This window comes from Halichoeres trimaculatus, unplaced genomic scaffold (assembly GCF_033239565.1).
Source record: "Halichoeres trimaculatus isolate MK-OKI-2021-1 unplaced genomic scaffold, fHalTri1.1 fHalTri1_scaffold_2, whole genome shotgun sequence".
Taxonomy (NCBI): Eukaryota; Metazoa; Chordata; class Actinopteri; order Labriformes; family Labridae; genus Halichoeres; species Halichoeres trimaculatus.
Genome location: NW_027437180.1, coordinates 25,143,650 through 25,162,160, shown reverse-complemented (window position 1 = coordinate 25,162,160; position 18,511 = coordinate 25,143,650). Strand labels below are relative to the sequence as shown.

The 18,511-nt window shown below is 40.6% G+C and overlaps 1 protein-coding gene across 5 annotated transcripts in view; it reads right to left on the bottom strand.

The window, feature by feature from the left end:
• Window positions 1–18,511, bottom strand: part of lrba (LPS-responsive vesicle trafficking, beach and anchor containing) — a 198,139-nt gene that overhangs the window by 28,781 nt on the left and 150,847 nt on the right. For all 5 annotated transcript variants that reach the window (XM_074686425.1, XM_074686435.1, XM_074686454.1 and 2 more), the window contains exons 44-46: window positions 16,930–17,070; window positions 15,423–15,542; window positions 12,305–12,457 (exon numbers count right to left, since the gene is read on the bottom strand). In XM_074686425.1, the coding sequence (XP_074542526.1) occupies window positions 12,305–12,457; window positions 15,423–15,542; window positions 16,930–17,070 (414 nt within the window). The remainder of the gene's footprint in view (window positions 1–12,304; window positions 12,458–15,422; window positions 15,543–16,929; window positions 17,071–18,511) is intronic.

Genomic DNA, 18,511 nt, shown 5'->3' with positions numbered 1-18,511 from the left:
ACAGTGTTAAATGTGTTTAAAGGCTTGTGTCATGAAGCAGTCTTTTCTATTAATGCCACATTATAAGCCAGAGAACCCTCTTTATTCAAACTCACTCTAATAGCAGGTTGTCGGAAGATAACTTGTGTGTGTGTGTGTGTGTGTGTGTGTGTGTGTGTGTGTGTGTGTGTGTGTGTGTGTGTGTGTGTGTGTGTGTGTGTGTGTGTGTGTGTGTGTGTGTGTGTGAGTGTGAATGAGAGACAGAACTCAGTTCATTATGCATTGGGATTGACCTTTGACAGGCCCTGCTCCCCAGTTTCCAAAACTAAAGCTGGGCCTGATGGGCATTTAATGTGCACCGCAATCTACTGTCAATCAGCTCGGGGAAACAAAGAGCAGCCATGTTATTGCTGCTTTCTCTCCAGAGGCCTGCCTTTATGGAAATCACTGACATGTAACATTTGGAAAGGTAAGAGAGGGACTGAATAAGTGTGCATGTGTGTGTGTGTAATGTCAGGATTTTAAACGTAGAAGCTGTGTATAATGCTGTATGTTTGGTTGATCGCTCTCTGATAAAAATCTTCCTTACAGCTGACGTCTTGGTGCATAATCTTAATGGATTTTAAACCCCCGACTAACATGTTTATATATCCCTAGATATACTTATATATATATATATATATATATATATATATATATATATATATATATATATATATACACTATATTTTAATTTATAATTACAAAAGAAAAGAATGGATGTGCTAATATAAAAATGATTTAAACCTTTTTTAAATGAAATGACTGCTTTTAAAAGTCACATTTTTTTCCAAAAGAACCCAGTATTTTTGAAGAGTTATACAAAAATGGGAAGTTCATTTTTGTCTGAAGCATCATTGAAAGCCCAAGTCAAATTTTTCTGCCAAGATTTAACAATTTTTTTTCCCCCAACTGTTAAATAAGTGTTAAATAAGTATTTCTATATAAACAAGTGAATTTTCTATATTATTTTTTTTTCTTCAATTTCATAGTTGTTTTGCTTGTTTTAGTCTTGCAAAATGTGTTCTGTTTTTTGTTTCGTTTTCCAGTTAAGTTTCTGCATTTTGGAACACTACAAGAAACATGTTTTTTATGGGGGCCAAATAAGTAGTGTTAGGAAAAGATATAAACACAAGCATGATATTTTGATTTTGGTTACACAAGCACAGGAAATAATAAGATAAAAAAATCATCAAAAGGCTACTTGATGGGCAAGCATGATAAGTACATTTCAGAGCTCAAGCAACGTATCATCGACCCATTTACACCGTGCCAGGTGAGCAGGTGTGGAAACGTCTCCTTCTGTAGCTCCACACTCCGGGAACAGTGAAGCAGAAGGTTGGGGCAGATAGCAGATTCCTGAGGTGGGATCTGGTGCCACTTCAGGAGAACAGGACAAGATTATTGATGGGCCAATTAGCAGGCAGTGTGTGTGTCATCTCCATCCACAGGGGACGCTCTGATAATTAATGAATAATTTAGCATGCCTTTATGTAAATGCTGATAGGGGGTAGAAGTCGCTGGAATCGCACATTTCTATTGTTACGGATTTGATAAAGTGCACCTTTGAAGCAAAGGGGGGTCCCTTTTGTTTTGTGCTCCGACTTGTTTTCAGTGGAAACAATAATTTGGAATATTCTCCGCTGTGAAAAACACAGTCAGGCACATTAATCAGTTTTTTTTTCACTTCAGACACAGTATTTCTTAGTGTTTCTCCTTAAATCCTTGCTTTTTTTGCTTGCCTTTGTTGAATTACAATAAAGACTGATTAAAAAAAATTCATGCCTATTCCTGCATAAATCTCAGATTACACTGACTCTGTCAAATTTTGAAACATCTGTGGACATAGTTTGAAATTAACACCTAAAACAAACAAAAGGCATGACGGTATGACCATGTGTCCATCAACATCCTACTCTTCAGAAGGAGAAACACTCGAGACTGTAGACTTTGAGACATGCTTTTCATATTTGAGACATCAAACCAGAGACATAGAGTGACTGCAATTAAGCAGCTGGTGGACATTACCCAGGATTACTCGGGAGTCCTGAGGAGCAGAACCGAGAATGTCTGATCTCCTCCTCTCAGTGGCTGGTCCTCAAAGCCTCATCTTGAAATGCTTTTTCTGCTTGCAAGTGATTTATTTGTATCTCTCTTTCTTTTTCTTCACGTCACACGATTTTGGTGATTATCTTTCTTTGTGCAAAAGTAAAAGTGTGTCCCTGCTACAGGTCTGCTCATGCACAGAGCCCATCAGTGTGGTTTCTGTGGTTTGCGGTTCTCTTTATGGTCTGGATTGAGCTGGATTTCTCTCCAGCTTTAACGAGGTGGCGCTGAACGCTCTCCTCCTTCCCTCATTGGCCCTAGAAAACCCTTTTAAGGACTTATGGAGAGCTGTCCATGAGGATGTTAAAATGTCACTTAACAAATCAATGCACTCATTTGCATGCCAACCAAGAAACCAGTGTAAGTGTATGTGCCCACGTGTGTGTCACTGCCAGTCTGGGTGTGTAATCAAATGCACATGTTGTCAGCGGTGGACTGTTTTCCTTTGTATCGATTACGGATGAATAAAGCAAACACTTGTCAGGTCTGTATATACTAAAATGACTGTTTAAGAACAAGCTGTTCAAAACATCCTAAAAACCACATTCAGCATGTGTGACAGTGACACATTATGCATTTTCACATGAAAAGAACAGGACGGCTAGACCGCAGAATCAGTAGTTGAATAAAGTTTTGTTTGGTCCTATTGAAATCTTATTGTGCGTTTTATTTAACCAGATCAAATTTGTTGTTTTTCAAATATACAAATCATCGTCAGCAGAAGCCACCCTGCTCCTCTTACTAGACAAAAAGTTTTATTATCTGTCATTTCTCAATCCTCTTTTCTTCTTCCAAGTTCAACAACCCCCTTTCATTTTCCTTTTTACTCATTCTCTCACTCTTAATGCTGCTCCCCTCCTCCCTCCTGCTCCTTCTTCCAGTCATCTGATCTGCTGGATCAACTCCTCTGGAGTTGCCCTGCCCTGAGGTTGACAAGCACTCTGATTAAAGGGCTTATTAGCTCGCTGTAAATGAGAAGCCGATTGTCATTTTGATGCAGGCAGAGGAAGCCTGTTGCCAGCCAAGGGAGAGAGTGGGCCCCCAACATGGAAGAGGGAAGAAAAAAAGAAATGGATGACGTAAGGAATGAGAGCCTTGGAGCAGTCGCACAGCTAACAAACCATTTCCTTTATTCTCATATTCACACACGAGAAGAGAGCCCCAGATGGGCTGTGTGTGTTACTTCACTCCCCCCTCCTTCCTGCTCTACTAATTAGACAGGTCACAACTGTGAGAGTTCTGGCTATGGGTCAGCGGAGGCACTCGCTGGCAAGTGGAACCTGAAACTCTAACTCCAACTCTCTCCCGCTCACTCCTCCCATCACTCTTATTTTCCCTTACCCACTTGGAAGGCAAGAATATCAAGTTATGGGGTGAAAAGACGCAGAATGAGCAGTGATTGGGAAAGTATCTCCCCAAAACAAACATGTCATGGTGGATTTGATCTTAGTCAGACAAATGGCAGTGTGCATGCTGCTTAAGTGAACTAAGTGGAGCAATTTACAGCACAGACAACAGCGTAAACAATGCTGATTGAGAAGTAAATGGCTGAAGTAAATGATGCTGACTCAGAATCAGGATGCTGTAGTGCTGTGGTTGTTGTCTTCTCTTTCATCATTTTTACTGAATGCTTTGTGACAAAAACAACATTGAACCAAAACGTGTTACCATAAGCCAAAGCTGCAAATTTTGCATTACTTTCTGAATAAGAAAATAAAGAAAATATCTTAAGTCAATATTTGTTATAGCTAATACTGGTCATATTTCTGCTTTTATAGGCATTGCAATGACAAGTCTGTTACCGTTGTTGCTTTGTGTACATCTCCCGTCTTTCTGTTCATCCTTTTGTCTCTATCAGTCTTTGTCAGTTTTTTCACCAGTGAGTCTGTCATGTTAAACATTTTAGTGCTAGTTTCCAGAGAACTGGTAGATTAATCTTTAGTCACTGTAAATGATATAAAAAAAGAGTACGCTCCAGACCTGCTACTTTTCTAAAGTTCCATGTGATAACTTTGTATTACATGCTGTACAAAAAAATACTGATTGATAGAGGAGGACATCTGTAAATCCAGAAATCCACAAGTGTCTGCTCCAGCAGCTAACAAGCAGCTGCAGAGAATCTAACCATCTGTCCGCCTCCATGCAGAAAGGCTAACAAGCTAGCAAATATATCACCATAGCCATAAGACACATCTACAATGGGATCAAGAGAGAAGAAGCAAAGTCAACAGTCAGAGCTGATTAAACATGGGGTCACTGAGAAAAGCTTCACAGAGAATATTTGGATAGCTGTTGAGACAAGCATTGTTGTCTCAGATGATTAGAGTCGGCTGAAGGACTGGACCGGCTCTCTGCCTGTGTGAAGGTGGTGAGGTCTCTCAGCGCTGAGTGGAGATGATTAGGATGAATGACTGAAATGATCAGCTTGAGTGTAGTTGGCCTTCAAAGGAAGGTTATTTGGCTGTTGGACTATGAGGAGCTGCAGCTTTTTAAAGAGGGTTTATGGCTACCTTCATGGAACAAAATGGGAAAGATTGCAAGGCTAATTGTTAACAGGCAAAAAGACATTTAATTTATGAAGCTACAATTTGGTGGTTGTAGATTCTTGAATGGAAACTGCTCTTCTTGGTTTATCATTGCAGTAAACTCAATTTCCACTATACATGAAAAAAAAACTTAAATTATGAGCTCATGACTGTTAAGGAAAGACTTCTAACACTGGTGTTATATACCTAGACTAATTAATCATTAGTCAAAAAATAGTTATTGTGAATTGATCAACAATATAATGTGGGTTGTGCCCCTGAGTATCATCACATTTTAATCATCACCCAAATATGCCTTTTGCGTGTGAATTTTGCATGTATGTAATATTCTGATATAAAATAAATGTGTTTACGATAATATATAAATATATGAAACAAGATAAAGTATCTATCTAATCTATCTATCAAATATTATCATTATAAATGCCTGACTTTTTAAAATAAAGCAAGGATGAACAGGAGCCCAGAAGTTTGAAAGTCAAAGAGAGAAAAAGTGCTCGAGAGATGATGTGAGTAAGAAAAAAAAGCATCTCAGTAAACTTTGGCAGCGGAGAAACGAGTGTGTAGGAGTAGAGGAAAAGGGAGAAGGACAACATTAGTGAGTGAGTATGTCAGCAGCAGTAGATCATCCCTTTCTCAGGCTCTCATCAGCCTCCTCCATTACGTCATTGAAGAGGAGGACGAAGAAGAGGGAGGAGGAAGAGGCAAAAGGGGGACAGCTCGTAAAACACCGAGCACACAGTAAACATGTCCATCCTTATGCATGACAATACCCCTACAGCGAGCGCTGGCTGACATTAACCAGTACCCCACGTGCTCGTTCCCATCCAACAACAAGGCTTTCAGTGGAGACACCAGGGGAATAGATTAACGCCAGGCTAACATGGTAAACTGTGTTCTGCTATGAGGAGGCCATACTGGGCCAGACGACACTGAGACTCTCACTCACTCAGTCATTCACAAGTGCATAAGTACATCTTAGTGGTTAGTGACTGGTCCTTGCAGTGGTTTACCTCAGCTCACACATGGATTCCCATGAGGTTCCTGTGAGGATAAGAGGTAGAGGCTGGTGGGAACAGCATTATGTGCATCCCAGCGGCCGTCTGATCAGAGAGTGCTGTGAGGATGAAGAATGAATGTAAACAGTCATGATCTTTGACTTTGTGAAGCTGGTGGAGTGAGCTATAACTCTTGTGGGAAAAATGGAGCAAGCTTTTGCGTTATGTTTCCCAGATTTTGGACTCCCTGCCACTGGACAGCTCCGCAAAGTGACAAACATTTAAAATGTATGCGGCTTTGGCCACAACACGAATGCCTGTTTATTGTCTTTTAAAACAGGACCAAAAGTACCAGTTACTCTTTACTTGATCATGAGTTGACTGGATAATGGACTTGACTGCCTTGATGATGAAGTCTTTGATAGTGAGAAGACCTGTCAGCATATAAACATGACAAACTTCAGAAAACAACTATCAAAGGCAGGAATAGTGTGAGTATTAAGGGGTTTTAGGTGGTGAAGCTGATTCGGCTCATGATAATATGACACTCATCTGTTGTCGCAGTGCAGTCATGTTGACATGTACCTCTGCAGGCCAGATTACTATGAGGTGACCACATTAACAGCTGCAAGGTCAAGTTGAAGTCTGAAACAGATCCCCAGCATAGCTCAAAGTCGACACAACTTAATGAAACTTTTCTCTTTCAGTTTAAAGCTGCATCAGGCTAATTTTGACCAGTAGAGGAACATTAACAACCAAAAAATGATTAAAAAAAAAAAAACACCATAAACCCAATTTCTTACAGACATAAAAAACCACATCCTGCACCTCAGAGCTAATCAATTCGTGGGAAGGAATTCTGCTCATTTTACCTCTGCCGTTTGACACAAATACAAGCTAATGACAGCATTTTAAATGAATGAACAAAGTGGAAAAACATTTATTTTGTCTCAGGCTGATATTGGGAGGACATGAGTATACAACATTTGGAAAATGCACGTCCAAAATTCATTTGCGACTACTTCAGGTTTGGTTCCCTATTTCTTGAATTACCTGCTTGCATCAATCTAAACAAGTAACCTTATAACTAAGGTCTTCAATACTTCTTGGGTAATGTGCGACAAACTACTACCCAAAATTGAGTGATTCAATTGTGATTCATTTCTTTAGTGGGGATAATTTAATCTCAGATGGATTTCATTTGTACCTAAAATAAAATAAAAAGTTGCCAAGAGCTGCTAATGCTTATGCCAGGTGTTGGTCTATCGTGCAGTTTGTAGTAGTAACTGTTTCATGTACAGGGATTAATGGAGTCATTGGTTATGGAATGAGTAATATAATCAAGTTCTGACAAGAGCATTACTTCACATCTGGGTCATACAGTGACATTTGACAGAACCGTCATAAGAAACAAGGGGAGCTCCATCTCAGCTTATGCTCACTTTGACAAATAGAAATGGTGTGAAGCCACTTTTTATATTTTTTGCAGAGAGTAATGGTTGGGATGAAGACAGTTGAAGTGATTAGAGCAAATCCCAACCCACTCTGCCACAAAACCATAAATTTTACTAATTACTAATCCAATTACCGATGTAAACAAGTTATTTTAGTGTCAAGCATCAGAGAAGTATAAGGCACTTCCAGAAAGTGTTTCCCACATGCGATGCTGACCTGTGTTCAGCCCTCTCTGCTTCAACTGCTCACCCATCACTCAACTGGCATTGGCCATTGTAAAAAAAGGAGAGCCTCTCACTCATTCTGAGGGCAGTTTCACTGATGTTTCTGTCACTGTTTTGAGTGAGCAGATGCTTTAGAAAGGGAAAAGGGCCAAAGTAATGTGCTTCGCGTTTCTCCCATGTGTGTGGTTTGCAGGTCTGTCAGCAACACTGCAAGAGCACGGATGACTGAGAGGAGCCAAACATGTGAAGTGCAGAGCAGGGGAAGGGCCCTGTAGGGATCAAATGGGTTAGAGAGTGATCGCAGAGGTGCTTTGGTAGAAAAATAAATGGGGATTCTTTTTTCCAGTTATGGTTTGACCGATGACCCTGGTTTAAAAACATGAGCCAATAAAAAGTTTTTTTATCTACACTAATGCTAGCTTAAATCAATGATTTGCTAGTTAGCAAATACAAAAAGACCTAACAATTCATATCCTGTTTGTCCAAACATGGTTAATTTAGGATCCCAAAAAATAAGACAAATGATAAATTCACAATACTTTTAAAGGCGAGGTAAGTATCCAGCGAGCGACATCCTGGTGACTTCATCCACCATATTTATAGTTTTTGGATTGAATAAGCCATTGTTGAAAAGATAACTCACAACAAATGCAAAGAAAGTGTGGAAAAGTTTAACCAAACATAACTCTCAGGGCCTGTCTTAATTATCAAACAATACATATTTGATTTATTTTGATTATGATTTTTGCCTTGTTTTTTGCATGGTTTGCAGAAATTAAGAGTTCGTTCAATTTAACATAGGGGATCCTGCCTGTATTTTAAGTGTAGGTATTACAGCCTTTCAAAAATTATGAATTTATTCCACCACAAGACTTTTCACAGTAAGAGACAGTCCAGGAGATAGTCTGCACGCATGACAGTATAGGTAAACCCCGATGTGCAACACATGATGGGCATATACACAAGATCACCTGCTGTCACACTAATGGTCATCAGACCTGGGAAGGGAGATGTGGACATATACATTAAATAAATATAAATATATATGTAGTGGAATGTCAGAGAGGCTGACAGTGCCCAGAGACGTGTAGTTATCTGGCGGAGGAGGGATCAAGTTCTTAACCTTTCTGTCGACCTCTTAGTAAAAACAACAAGCAGCCCCTGGTCTTCGTGGCATGCCACACTGAGACCCCGCTGTCTCTGCGAGTATGTGTGTGTCAGGACTTAGATGCTTGTAAAGACACACTCCCTTTTTCTAAGTGTACTGTAGGCACTTCAGTGTAGGGAAGGTGCATGCTTGACTGAGGTGTTTGTCTCTAATGTGTCTGACTATCAAACCCGCAGTTTCTCATTACATTCTTCAGTGGTGAGTAAGCCAGAGGTTAAATAACAACAATCTGTGAAGGAAATAATGTGTTACCATGCAACACACTTTTTTACTAAACATTAGAGATGAACTACGACACTTCCAACACCAGAGCAACACAAACCAGGCTTTAGTTTGATGTAATGTTTATATCTTCTGCTGCATTTTTTTTTGTCCCTCACCAACTCTCGCTCACAAGAATAGAAAAAAAAACAAGCTGCCGTTTTGCACAGCAGCACAATCCTTTACTATGAGAGGATTTTAATGGCCTCTCCAGATTGGGCCCTAATTAGCTGTTAATCATCTCAGGCTCATAACCAGAGTGGAGACAGCAGGCGTGTGTGTATCTGTAAGCGTGTGTGCATTTGCATGTGTTTGCGTGTTCTCTCCTGCTGTCTATCCTTGTGTTGTGAGGCCATTAGCAGCAGACAAGCTAAAGAGAGCCAAACAGCCCATTAACTCTTTCACTCTTCCTCTCTCCTCTCCACCACGCTCATCTCTCTCCCAACAGTACCACAGTTGCCAGCTGACACCCTCTAATGCCAGCTATCTGTCATGACCAGAGACCTGTCCACCCACACATGCCTCCCGCTACCTCGTCCTCAGCCTATTATTTCATTTTTTTCTGTCCATCATCTTTTGCTCTGTCCGCCTGATTCTTTCTGTACATGTTAAGCAGAACAGTAGGTTTGCTGTTGAATGATGGTAGTTGACCTAAATAAAAACAGAACCCTATAGAGTCAGTGTCAAGCTGACCTTATCACTGCCCTGCATGCAGTGTGCTCATATGCCTCGTATTTGCTCACATCGGGAGGGTTTTCATTTTAGTAGTCATTCAGACTACATGTAGCATTCTGACCTCTCGAGGTAAAACTCAGAAAACAGCCATAATTTAGCACAGTTTATGTATTAAAGCTAAAGACTGGACCACAGGGTCTGTGGTTAAATAACTGGTTTGCTATGAGTGCCTGTGCTGGTTATGCGCGGCTCCAATCAGTTGCTTATACACTAGTCTGATAAAAAAACAGCTTACATACAACTTCATCTTTGTTTTCTAGATCAGCATACTCCCAAACCACACTACGCTACAAGATGCTATCTGTTGTCTGTGCTTGTTTAAATCTGGATAGTACAGTATTATGGCATGATGAGTGTCACGATCAACCGAAGCTACAGCCGGGTAGCTCGGCTAAAGCTAGGGCACAAAATATAACTTAATACAATAGAGCATACTTGTCTTAACCAGTGATGCCAACTATTAGGGTAACAAGGTTATTTTTTTGTTTTAATTTATGACTTACTTTTAGAGTGCTTTCAAATATTTCTAATTTTTCTAGTGATATTTATAGGTTTAACTTGGGGAATGCAGTCTTACTTTTGCAATACCATTCTGGTCTACATCAGTAACATAATAATAAATGTTTTAAGATTGTTTAAAAGGCTGATTCAAATGTCTAGATTATTTGTCGCAGTTATGCAGGCCAAGGAACCCTGCTTGAAATCAATAAATGATGTCCAAGCACCAGGGGCATTTTAAAATCATTATCTTGCAAGAATTAATCAATCTCCAGCTTTTCAAATGATTCACTCTCTAAAACCTTCTGAGCTTTATTGATTGGTATTATTTTATACAGTCTATGGTATTGTTGCATACCTAGAATTATTTAACCTTCACTTGGAAAATCTCAAAAAGCTCTTTTTTGTATCAAGCTTTGTGGATCTTACTGCACCCTCTGGGCTTGGCTGCATGCAGGATCAATATCTCTATTTGGATGCAATATAGGAAGAAACCACACACTGGAATTTTATTAGCCTAAAAGCTGTTTCTAGGAGGCAGCTGTGTACAAGTGTACAAACTAAATTGCCTCTGCAGAGCTAAACTAGGCACAAAGGAAAGGAGCAGAGTAAATTGGAGGAGTAGAGGTAGATGAGCCTGGCAATAAAAAGCCGCTTTGTGCTTACAGGACAACAGAGCACATTAGCACACAGCTGCTAAAAAGGTGTTTTTTGGATTTTATGTAAAGTTATGATAGAATTTTAGTGTATACAATAATGCTATCGGAATAATGACTATTTCAGAAAGTGAGTCTGGTTAACGTCTGTAGATAAAACAAAAAGTACCCAAGAGAACAATACAGAAGGTGGACAATTAGCAAGTATTACTATATAGCATGGCAGTACTGCAGCTACAGATTACTTTCATTGTGACAAAAGTCATAAAAAATCATATAGGCTGAATGAATTGATGAATTAAAAAAAACCTTCTAGCATTGTCACTGTCCAGTACAAATCACCACGATTCTCTCCATGACTACAACACTTTAAAAGAGCTTGCTGTCATCCACATCCACCTTGGCCCAGACCATGCTGACAGCCTAAGTGAAAGAAGTGTGTGATTAATGATAGGGGCCTGGTCATATCAGCAGGCTGGTTAACAGACCCCACCACAAGACTATACAGGTCACCAAGCACACCCAGCCTCATCAGCACCTATTAATGCTGTGGGCACACATTGCACATTATGCAACATCTGTTTTTAGCCAGAACACGTGACTGAAAAGAGAATGTGATCAAGGTCTATATCAAACAGACTGAAAACCTACAGTAAGAGGCAAATAAAAAAGACCAAGGTGTTCAGATTTTTCCAAAACTTCCTGTTAGTAATGAAAAAAAGCTGTTTTTAATGACAAGGACAGCCTCACTTTAGGTTATCAGAAAGATTCTGTATAAAAAGTTTGCAACTTTAGATACAAAAAAGAAAAACAGTAAATCTATCTTGTGCTTTTGACCTTCTCTGGCAGGCCAAGGTAATCTGATCTGAAGGAGTACCTTTTACAACCTAATTTGTGTGTGCATTGTGTGTGCGTGTGTTTGTGTGTGTGTGAATGGAAGAGGAGAACATTTGCGATGAAAATATGACAGCCAATCTGACAACATCCGACATGCATAAACACACAATATTTCTGCATTGGCCTGAGTGCGCAGGAAGGAAAGATCAGAAACAGGATTACTGCACCCCCCATCTGCACACAAATACAGTCACACTCACACAAGGACATGAACACACCCCAGATGTGTGTGGACTGAGTGGGAGCAGAAAGAGGAAAGAAAGATGGTGAGGACGATAAGGATAGGACGTGGGGTGATGTTGGATCACTCTGCCAACATAGAAATCTAAGAGCTGGGGCATGTCGGAGGGGTGAGCGGTTCAGGTAACAGGAAGAGGTGTGAGAAGAACAGGAAATAACACTGTCTCTTTGAATTAGCATTTCAAGGAAAAGTGGGAAGACGAAGTCTGGTAAGGCTTCATTCAGTATGAGTTATGTGAAGTTTAGGGAACAGTCAGATGTGTGTGCATGTATATGATGAGCTTTAGTGACTTTAAAAAGTTTTGTTTAAGATCCATCATCAGAAATTCTAATTAAAACCTGGGAGAACTATGTTTTGCTGAGATATATTTCAGCAGTCAAGCTAATGGAATTTATCCCAGTACATCAGTTTAGCTTGTTAAACTTTTCTTCTCTGAGAGTCGATATAGCACTTGTGTGCCAATGGGTAACATCCCTTGAACTAAATCAATACATTTCTTACCAGTCGATTGATGCGCACAAACTCCTCTGGACTTTTTGCCCAAGGCGGCAGCTCCACATCAGAGACCACAGTGCTGTCCTCCATCACTCCCAGGTTGTAGCTGTTGGCGTTGACAAACATCTCAGGGAGGTAGTAGAACTCTGGGATCAGCTCCTGCATGGATACATCAAAATTTAAACAGTGTCATTACAATGTAACAAAAACATGGCAAACAATACATCATTAGTATTTTTAACATTTGATTTAGGTGTTTGAAGCCTTGAATGGCTGCTTTGAAAACTTAAACCTTTGCTTTGCAGGATGCACAATTTTGAGCCAATCTGGCATCCCACACATAATCATTCACTTGACACAAACAAACTATTTCATTTTCTATTCTAAAGGGTTTTTATTTATAGACAAAAACAACAAATCATAGCAATGAAACATGATGAGGCACAATTCTATCCCAGGAAGCTTAAACATCAGATTTATGCAGGAAACTTGCATGACATGATTAAATAGCAAACAACACTTTCTTTTGTCTTTTTCTTCTTTTCACATAAATGAAAAGAGCCCTCCTAATGTCTGATGTACACTTGGTTTCGGATAGGGTGACAATGTTTAACGAAGAACAGCTGAGTCGTGCCTTAAGACTGCAAGAGGCTCGCAAAAAGCTCCAACAGGATCCTGTTTGCAAGCTGTGAAAGCAAGCCCCAGGTATGTGTAAAGACAGCGAAAAAAAGACAAAGTCGCTGTAAAGGATTATACTCATTTAAGAAGTGATTTAGCAATTTTTTTTAGTGTGTCTGTTGCGTCATTTTTGAACAACTATTCATGGAAAAAGTATTTCTAGCAGCCTGACAGACAATGTTGGAAAAACCTCTGGCTGCTCACTCAGCTCTTGTTTTTCACTTCAGATGTACTTCTTGGATTTGTCTGTATCCTTAATGTTCCTGCTAGCTTCACTCTTTCAAAACAACATTAGGTCAAATCCCTTCCTAACTAGGCTGACTTTCTTTGGCTTTCCAAACATTTTTTTGAATTGGCGGGTGGCAGGCAGGGAAGTACAGCTACGGCAGTAGATGTAACTCTATAACTTTCACCACTCGTCTCTCCTGATGAAGCAGAACATGCCACAAGGAGTGTAAGATTAAGATAGTGTGTTTTAGTTTAAAAATATGCAGATAAATCTGTGCTGCAGGCTTAAACTATATTGGTAATTTTTGTTTGAATGATTACGCAATATAAAGATGGACCACAGGATGTCTAAATCCTTGGCTCCTTGAAATAATTGTCTTTTTTTTGTGAATGAAAAAAAACAAAAGAAGTATTCACAGCACTGGATTCTGATGGCATTTTAAAATGTAAACTTGTTACAACTTTTGATGAAGGGATTTTTATTAGACCAGCTGTCTGTGCTCATGTTGACAGTCTGACATCACAGATCAACTGAGCACCACGAACACCAAACCCACATGACATAGTCTGTAAGGAAAGTTGTTACAATTACATAAAGTTGAGTCTCTTTAGCAGAATTGGGGATATGAAATTTAAAAACCCTCTGAGGCCCAATGTGACCTCAAAATCATGATTTTAGCTTTCCCCCTTTTATAAGATTAGGGGCAGACCTTATCCTACCCACTCAAAATGAGCAAGCAAACATGTAGGTTTAAAACAACATGGCACTTCCTCACTTCTGAAATCACCTCACTCTACAAAACCTGACCTAAACTAAAGGTCGACCTCTTAACGAGTCCTCCAGCTCACCCAGGTTCACTGGCTGCAGCCTGCTTGTAAATCTGAGCTGGAGGTGGCAGGATGCACACAAACACATTCAGAATCAAGCTTACAAAACCTAAAGGCCCTGCTCCCCTTCACCCATGCCTGCCTTGCATGGACCATTATGTGCAGTGGCCCCTTTGCTCCGGCCTGGTCAGAGGCCAGCCCCTCTGATCCCCAATCCTGTCCTGTCATGGGTCACTGGAGGGGGCTCTGGCCTCTGGGCTCCTCTGCTACACTTCCACTGTTGCTACTTCTAACCCCTCTACCCTCCTCTTTCCCTCTCTGATGCCTCTGGGCTTAGGCTAGGGGTCAGGGGATTGGGGATTGAAGGTCATGCTAGCGTCACCCAGGCTAGAGACACATTGAATCTGGGTGTTGTAACCTATTATCACCCCTTCTTTCGCAGTGGGGTAAAAAAACACTGGGGCTTTTTGCCCTCTGGCAGGGCTGCTATCAATGGCTCCAATGCAAAAGCTAAATGGTGTACTTAGCATACCTAATTGATACATCTCCTCTCTAATTCCTCTTTTGCCTGGAACACAAATATGTGCATCCAAGTGGATAAAGTCGACAGGCTTTTATTCATTATATGCTAAAAACTCCAGCTGAACAAGAACACCAAGTGATGCGGTCCAGATTTTCCTTTTATTTTGATCTGAGCTTCAGCTCTCACAGTTTGATCCACATTGACAGGTCTAGACTGAGAGAGCAAACAAGGGCTCTCATTGGGCTTTCGCAATCAAGCATTGGCCAGCCACATAGTAACACAATCCATGTGTTTTATCAGTGGGATGTGGAGGGGTTGGTGGTAAACGCAATCAAGCGTCAAAACCCCCAACACCAACGCTGTTCCACCGTCCAGTGACCCAGTACCAGGAGACCAAGCAAAACCTGACTTTGACAGAGAATGTCTGACTGTAGTCGTAAATGTTTTAGGAGAGCTGTTAAAGTGTGCACTGGGGGTTCGAGGGCCCTCAGTATGAGAATGACCTGCCTGCGCTGTTTCAGGGTAGATCCAACTGCTCGGCAGAGTTTGGGGGCCCAGTGGGCAGGGATTCAAGTCCAGGTTATAGCTGGCTGAATCTGAGACAGACGGCCTTGACAGATGAGGATTAGTTTAACGCTTTGATCAGAGGAGCAGGAAGCTAACACTGCATCAGGACAATGATTGGTAGTGACAGGACATTACTCTTTTGAAACTTTTTTTTCTGTGTCTGGAAGGATGCTGGACGAGGATTTGTTCTCCTATAGTCCTTTATCTCTTCAAATGTGAAACCTTCATCTGAGTCAACCATCCTGGAAGACTATTTTTGGAATATATTTCCATATCTTTAAGAATCAAGGTGTACAGTACCTTAACATCAGAAGTATCTCTCTGGCAGTTCCTCCAGGCCCGTGACACTGAGGAGAAGGTGCGATCGGCATGATCAAACTTTCCTCCTTGGAAGTTGAGGAAAAATGTTGTGAAAGGTTCCTGTAGGTAAGAAAAGACAATATCATTTAAGCAAAGCTCAGGATTATGCTGCTTTAATTACCACCAGCTCCTTTGATTAAATGTTTCAAATAGAATCCTTTCTTGGCCATAGAAAACATGCATTTAAAGTCTCTGTTCAATACAGCACCAAGTCAACAGGTTTGTTGCTAATCTCCTCTATTTACATCCCCTCTAACAAACCAGAATCCAAAAATGAACAAGTGAAATGAGAATAATCCCAGTGAGCCCATAAAGCCAATACACTAGTGCTACTGATGCATTTCTAATCATGCATAATCTTGTTAGGTGGGATCAATAGCTGTCTCTCTGACGTAACAGCCCCCAAGTGACATGGACACAATATGCTGTACCACAGCTACAAACTCCTACTGTAGCTGGCTAATTAAGTTCAGCCTGGAATGGCGTGAGCCTCATTTGTTTAAAAAGGTAAAAGTGAGGTTAACCACAACGTATTTCTGTGTACAGTTAAAAACAACACAACTGGATTAAGTGAAATGTAAAATCACATAAATAAACAATAAGCACACAGAAATAGTCCTAAATGTTCATAGCAGGAACAGTTTTTAGTTCCTCTCTGATGTTAGGTTTGATATTTAAGTGCAGGTTTCTGGTAAAGTGGCTTTGGAATAAGCCGGCTAATGATGTGCAGGGATCAATGAGGTAAGTCTACTGGGACTCACTGAGACAGTGAGCTACTGGGACAATAACCGGGGAAAACTGCACATTGGAGAAACTTAGTAACCCTCCTCTCCCCTGAGAGCACTGTGGAAAGATTGATGGCATCTATTCAACAAAGGTACCAAAGGAGAGCAATCCTGTGCACAATGTGTTTTGCAGATAATCTTAAAAAACTAAATAAAATCATGTATCACACAAGGTAAATTCTGCTTCTAATGAACACTTTTTCAAGCTTGAAATTGAATTGCTGTTTTTTTCTTCTTACAAGTCCACAATAAATTATATGCAACAGTAAAAGCATAAAAAACAGGCTTGCCATGCAGTATTTCATGTATTGTGAATTTCTTCTCAGTCTGACAAAGATGAATGTGTTTCAGAAGCAGAGGCCTGATAAAGAATTAATGAAACTTCTAGAGAAAATGATATAAATACAAAAATACATAATATGTTTAGCACATAAGTTAAGGATGCATATTGCTGCACAAATCAAAGGTAAGTGGAAGTGTGGCCAATATATGAGCTGAAAGGTCTTTATGATGAAAATGAACATCATGCAAATGCAGCTGAATACAAATAATTACTTGGATGCATATCATTATTTTTCTTTCATATTGCACTGTAATAAAAGCACAGACTAACAATGTTATGAGTTATTTTAAATGCATCTTCAATTATTCATTGCACTTACCATTCGCAGCAGCCACATCAGAGTGAAGCTGGAGGTGGAGTAGTGTGTGCCATAGTGGAACTTGGGCACCTGATCGTCCTCCCAGGTCTCGTAGCGGTCTGAAAAGAATGCTGCCCTCTTGGGGTTCAGGGCACCAATGGGCTGTGGAGAAAGGTGAACGGAAAACATATTTCAGATGTGATTTAAAGGGGGGAATCTTTTAAACAGAGATAACACTTGAAAACAAACACAAGGGTGCTGTATAAAAGAAAAGAGCGGCGTATCACTTTTTCTGTGGATACATTCAGAAACCACTCTATGCAGAATAACATTTGCAAAGGCAAATGAAACTGGTAACCTTTGTGCAATCTCAAATGAATATTAGATGATGTTTCCCTTCAGACAGAGATCAATCCTCTCCCACAGAGTGCTTTTTAGAGGCTGTGAAACAGAGCCCCTGCAGCTGCAGTCTGTCAGAGAAAACTAATGTGCTCCAATGAAAGAGTGCCTAGGAATATCAATAGCAGAGGTGCGAGTTGCTTTAATTTTTGCTTTTATTAATCTCTTACTAATACACCGGTCACCAGGCCTATTTGTAGTCCAGAAAAATGGTTAAGTTGCATTAATTTTCCATCACTCCACAAAACCAATAAGCCTGTGCTGCTGGGCTATTATTTAAATACTCATTTATAGGAATCACTTTCAGGCTGGTTCAATTTTTATTAGTCTTCTGCTGGTTGTGCTCCATTCCCCTAACCCCCCCTTCTCCTTTTCCCTCTCACAAACACACACATACACCCAGCAAATCAATAGTAATGGAATGATGGCCTTTTGAGGATGAGGGCTAGTAGGGCGTGGATCAATTGGATCTCTTTCATATCATAGGGAGCCTGTCACAGCAAGACTCATCGTGGGCCAGGCATTGATATTGATCTATACGATGGCTACTGTGTTGTGTGGGTGTAATGGGGCGTGCTTGTGAGCATGTATTTGTGTGTAGGGGGAGTGATGCACAAAGGAGTTCTGCAGAACTGGTAGCTTTTTCACAGTTTAGGATTGCTATTTTGTGAATATTGCTCCAGATTGTGTGTAGATTTACTCTGCAAAACACATCTTGTGCCACCGAGCTGTGTAGCTGTGCGCTGACAGTGATACACTGTGGGCTTCCTCAGGGCCACTGGGGGGGTGGGTGAGTACACAGAGTGAATTATACATCAAGCCCATTGGTCTGATTTATAGCCCTAATAACAGTCAGCTCATTAAAAAAAGAAAAGGGAGAGGAGGCATATAAAATAAAAAAAGACTGAAAGTGCCACAGTGACAGAGAGAGAGGGAGAATTGTGTGCCAGTGTGTGTGTGCGTGGGGGTAGGGGGGTGTTGGTTTGCACGAGGCCGACATTGTTTACTGCTGTAAATTACTGTGAGGCTGGTGCTCCCTGCTTACAGTAGCTACAGCAGAGCAGCGGTGACGGTGTCGTACATCAGAGCAAAGAGAGCTGATGGAACGCCTGCTGCCGCCCTGCTACAGATTGGCCTAATATGTCGTGGCAAAGAAAAGCGCTCTGATGAGGACTCAGATGAATGAACCAATCTTGTAGTTTTA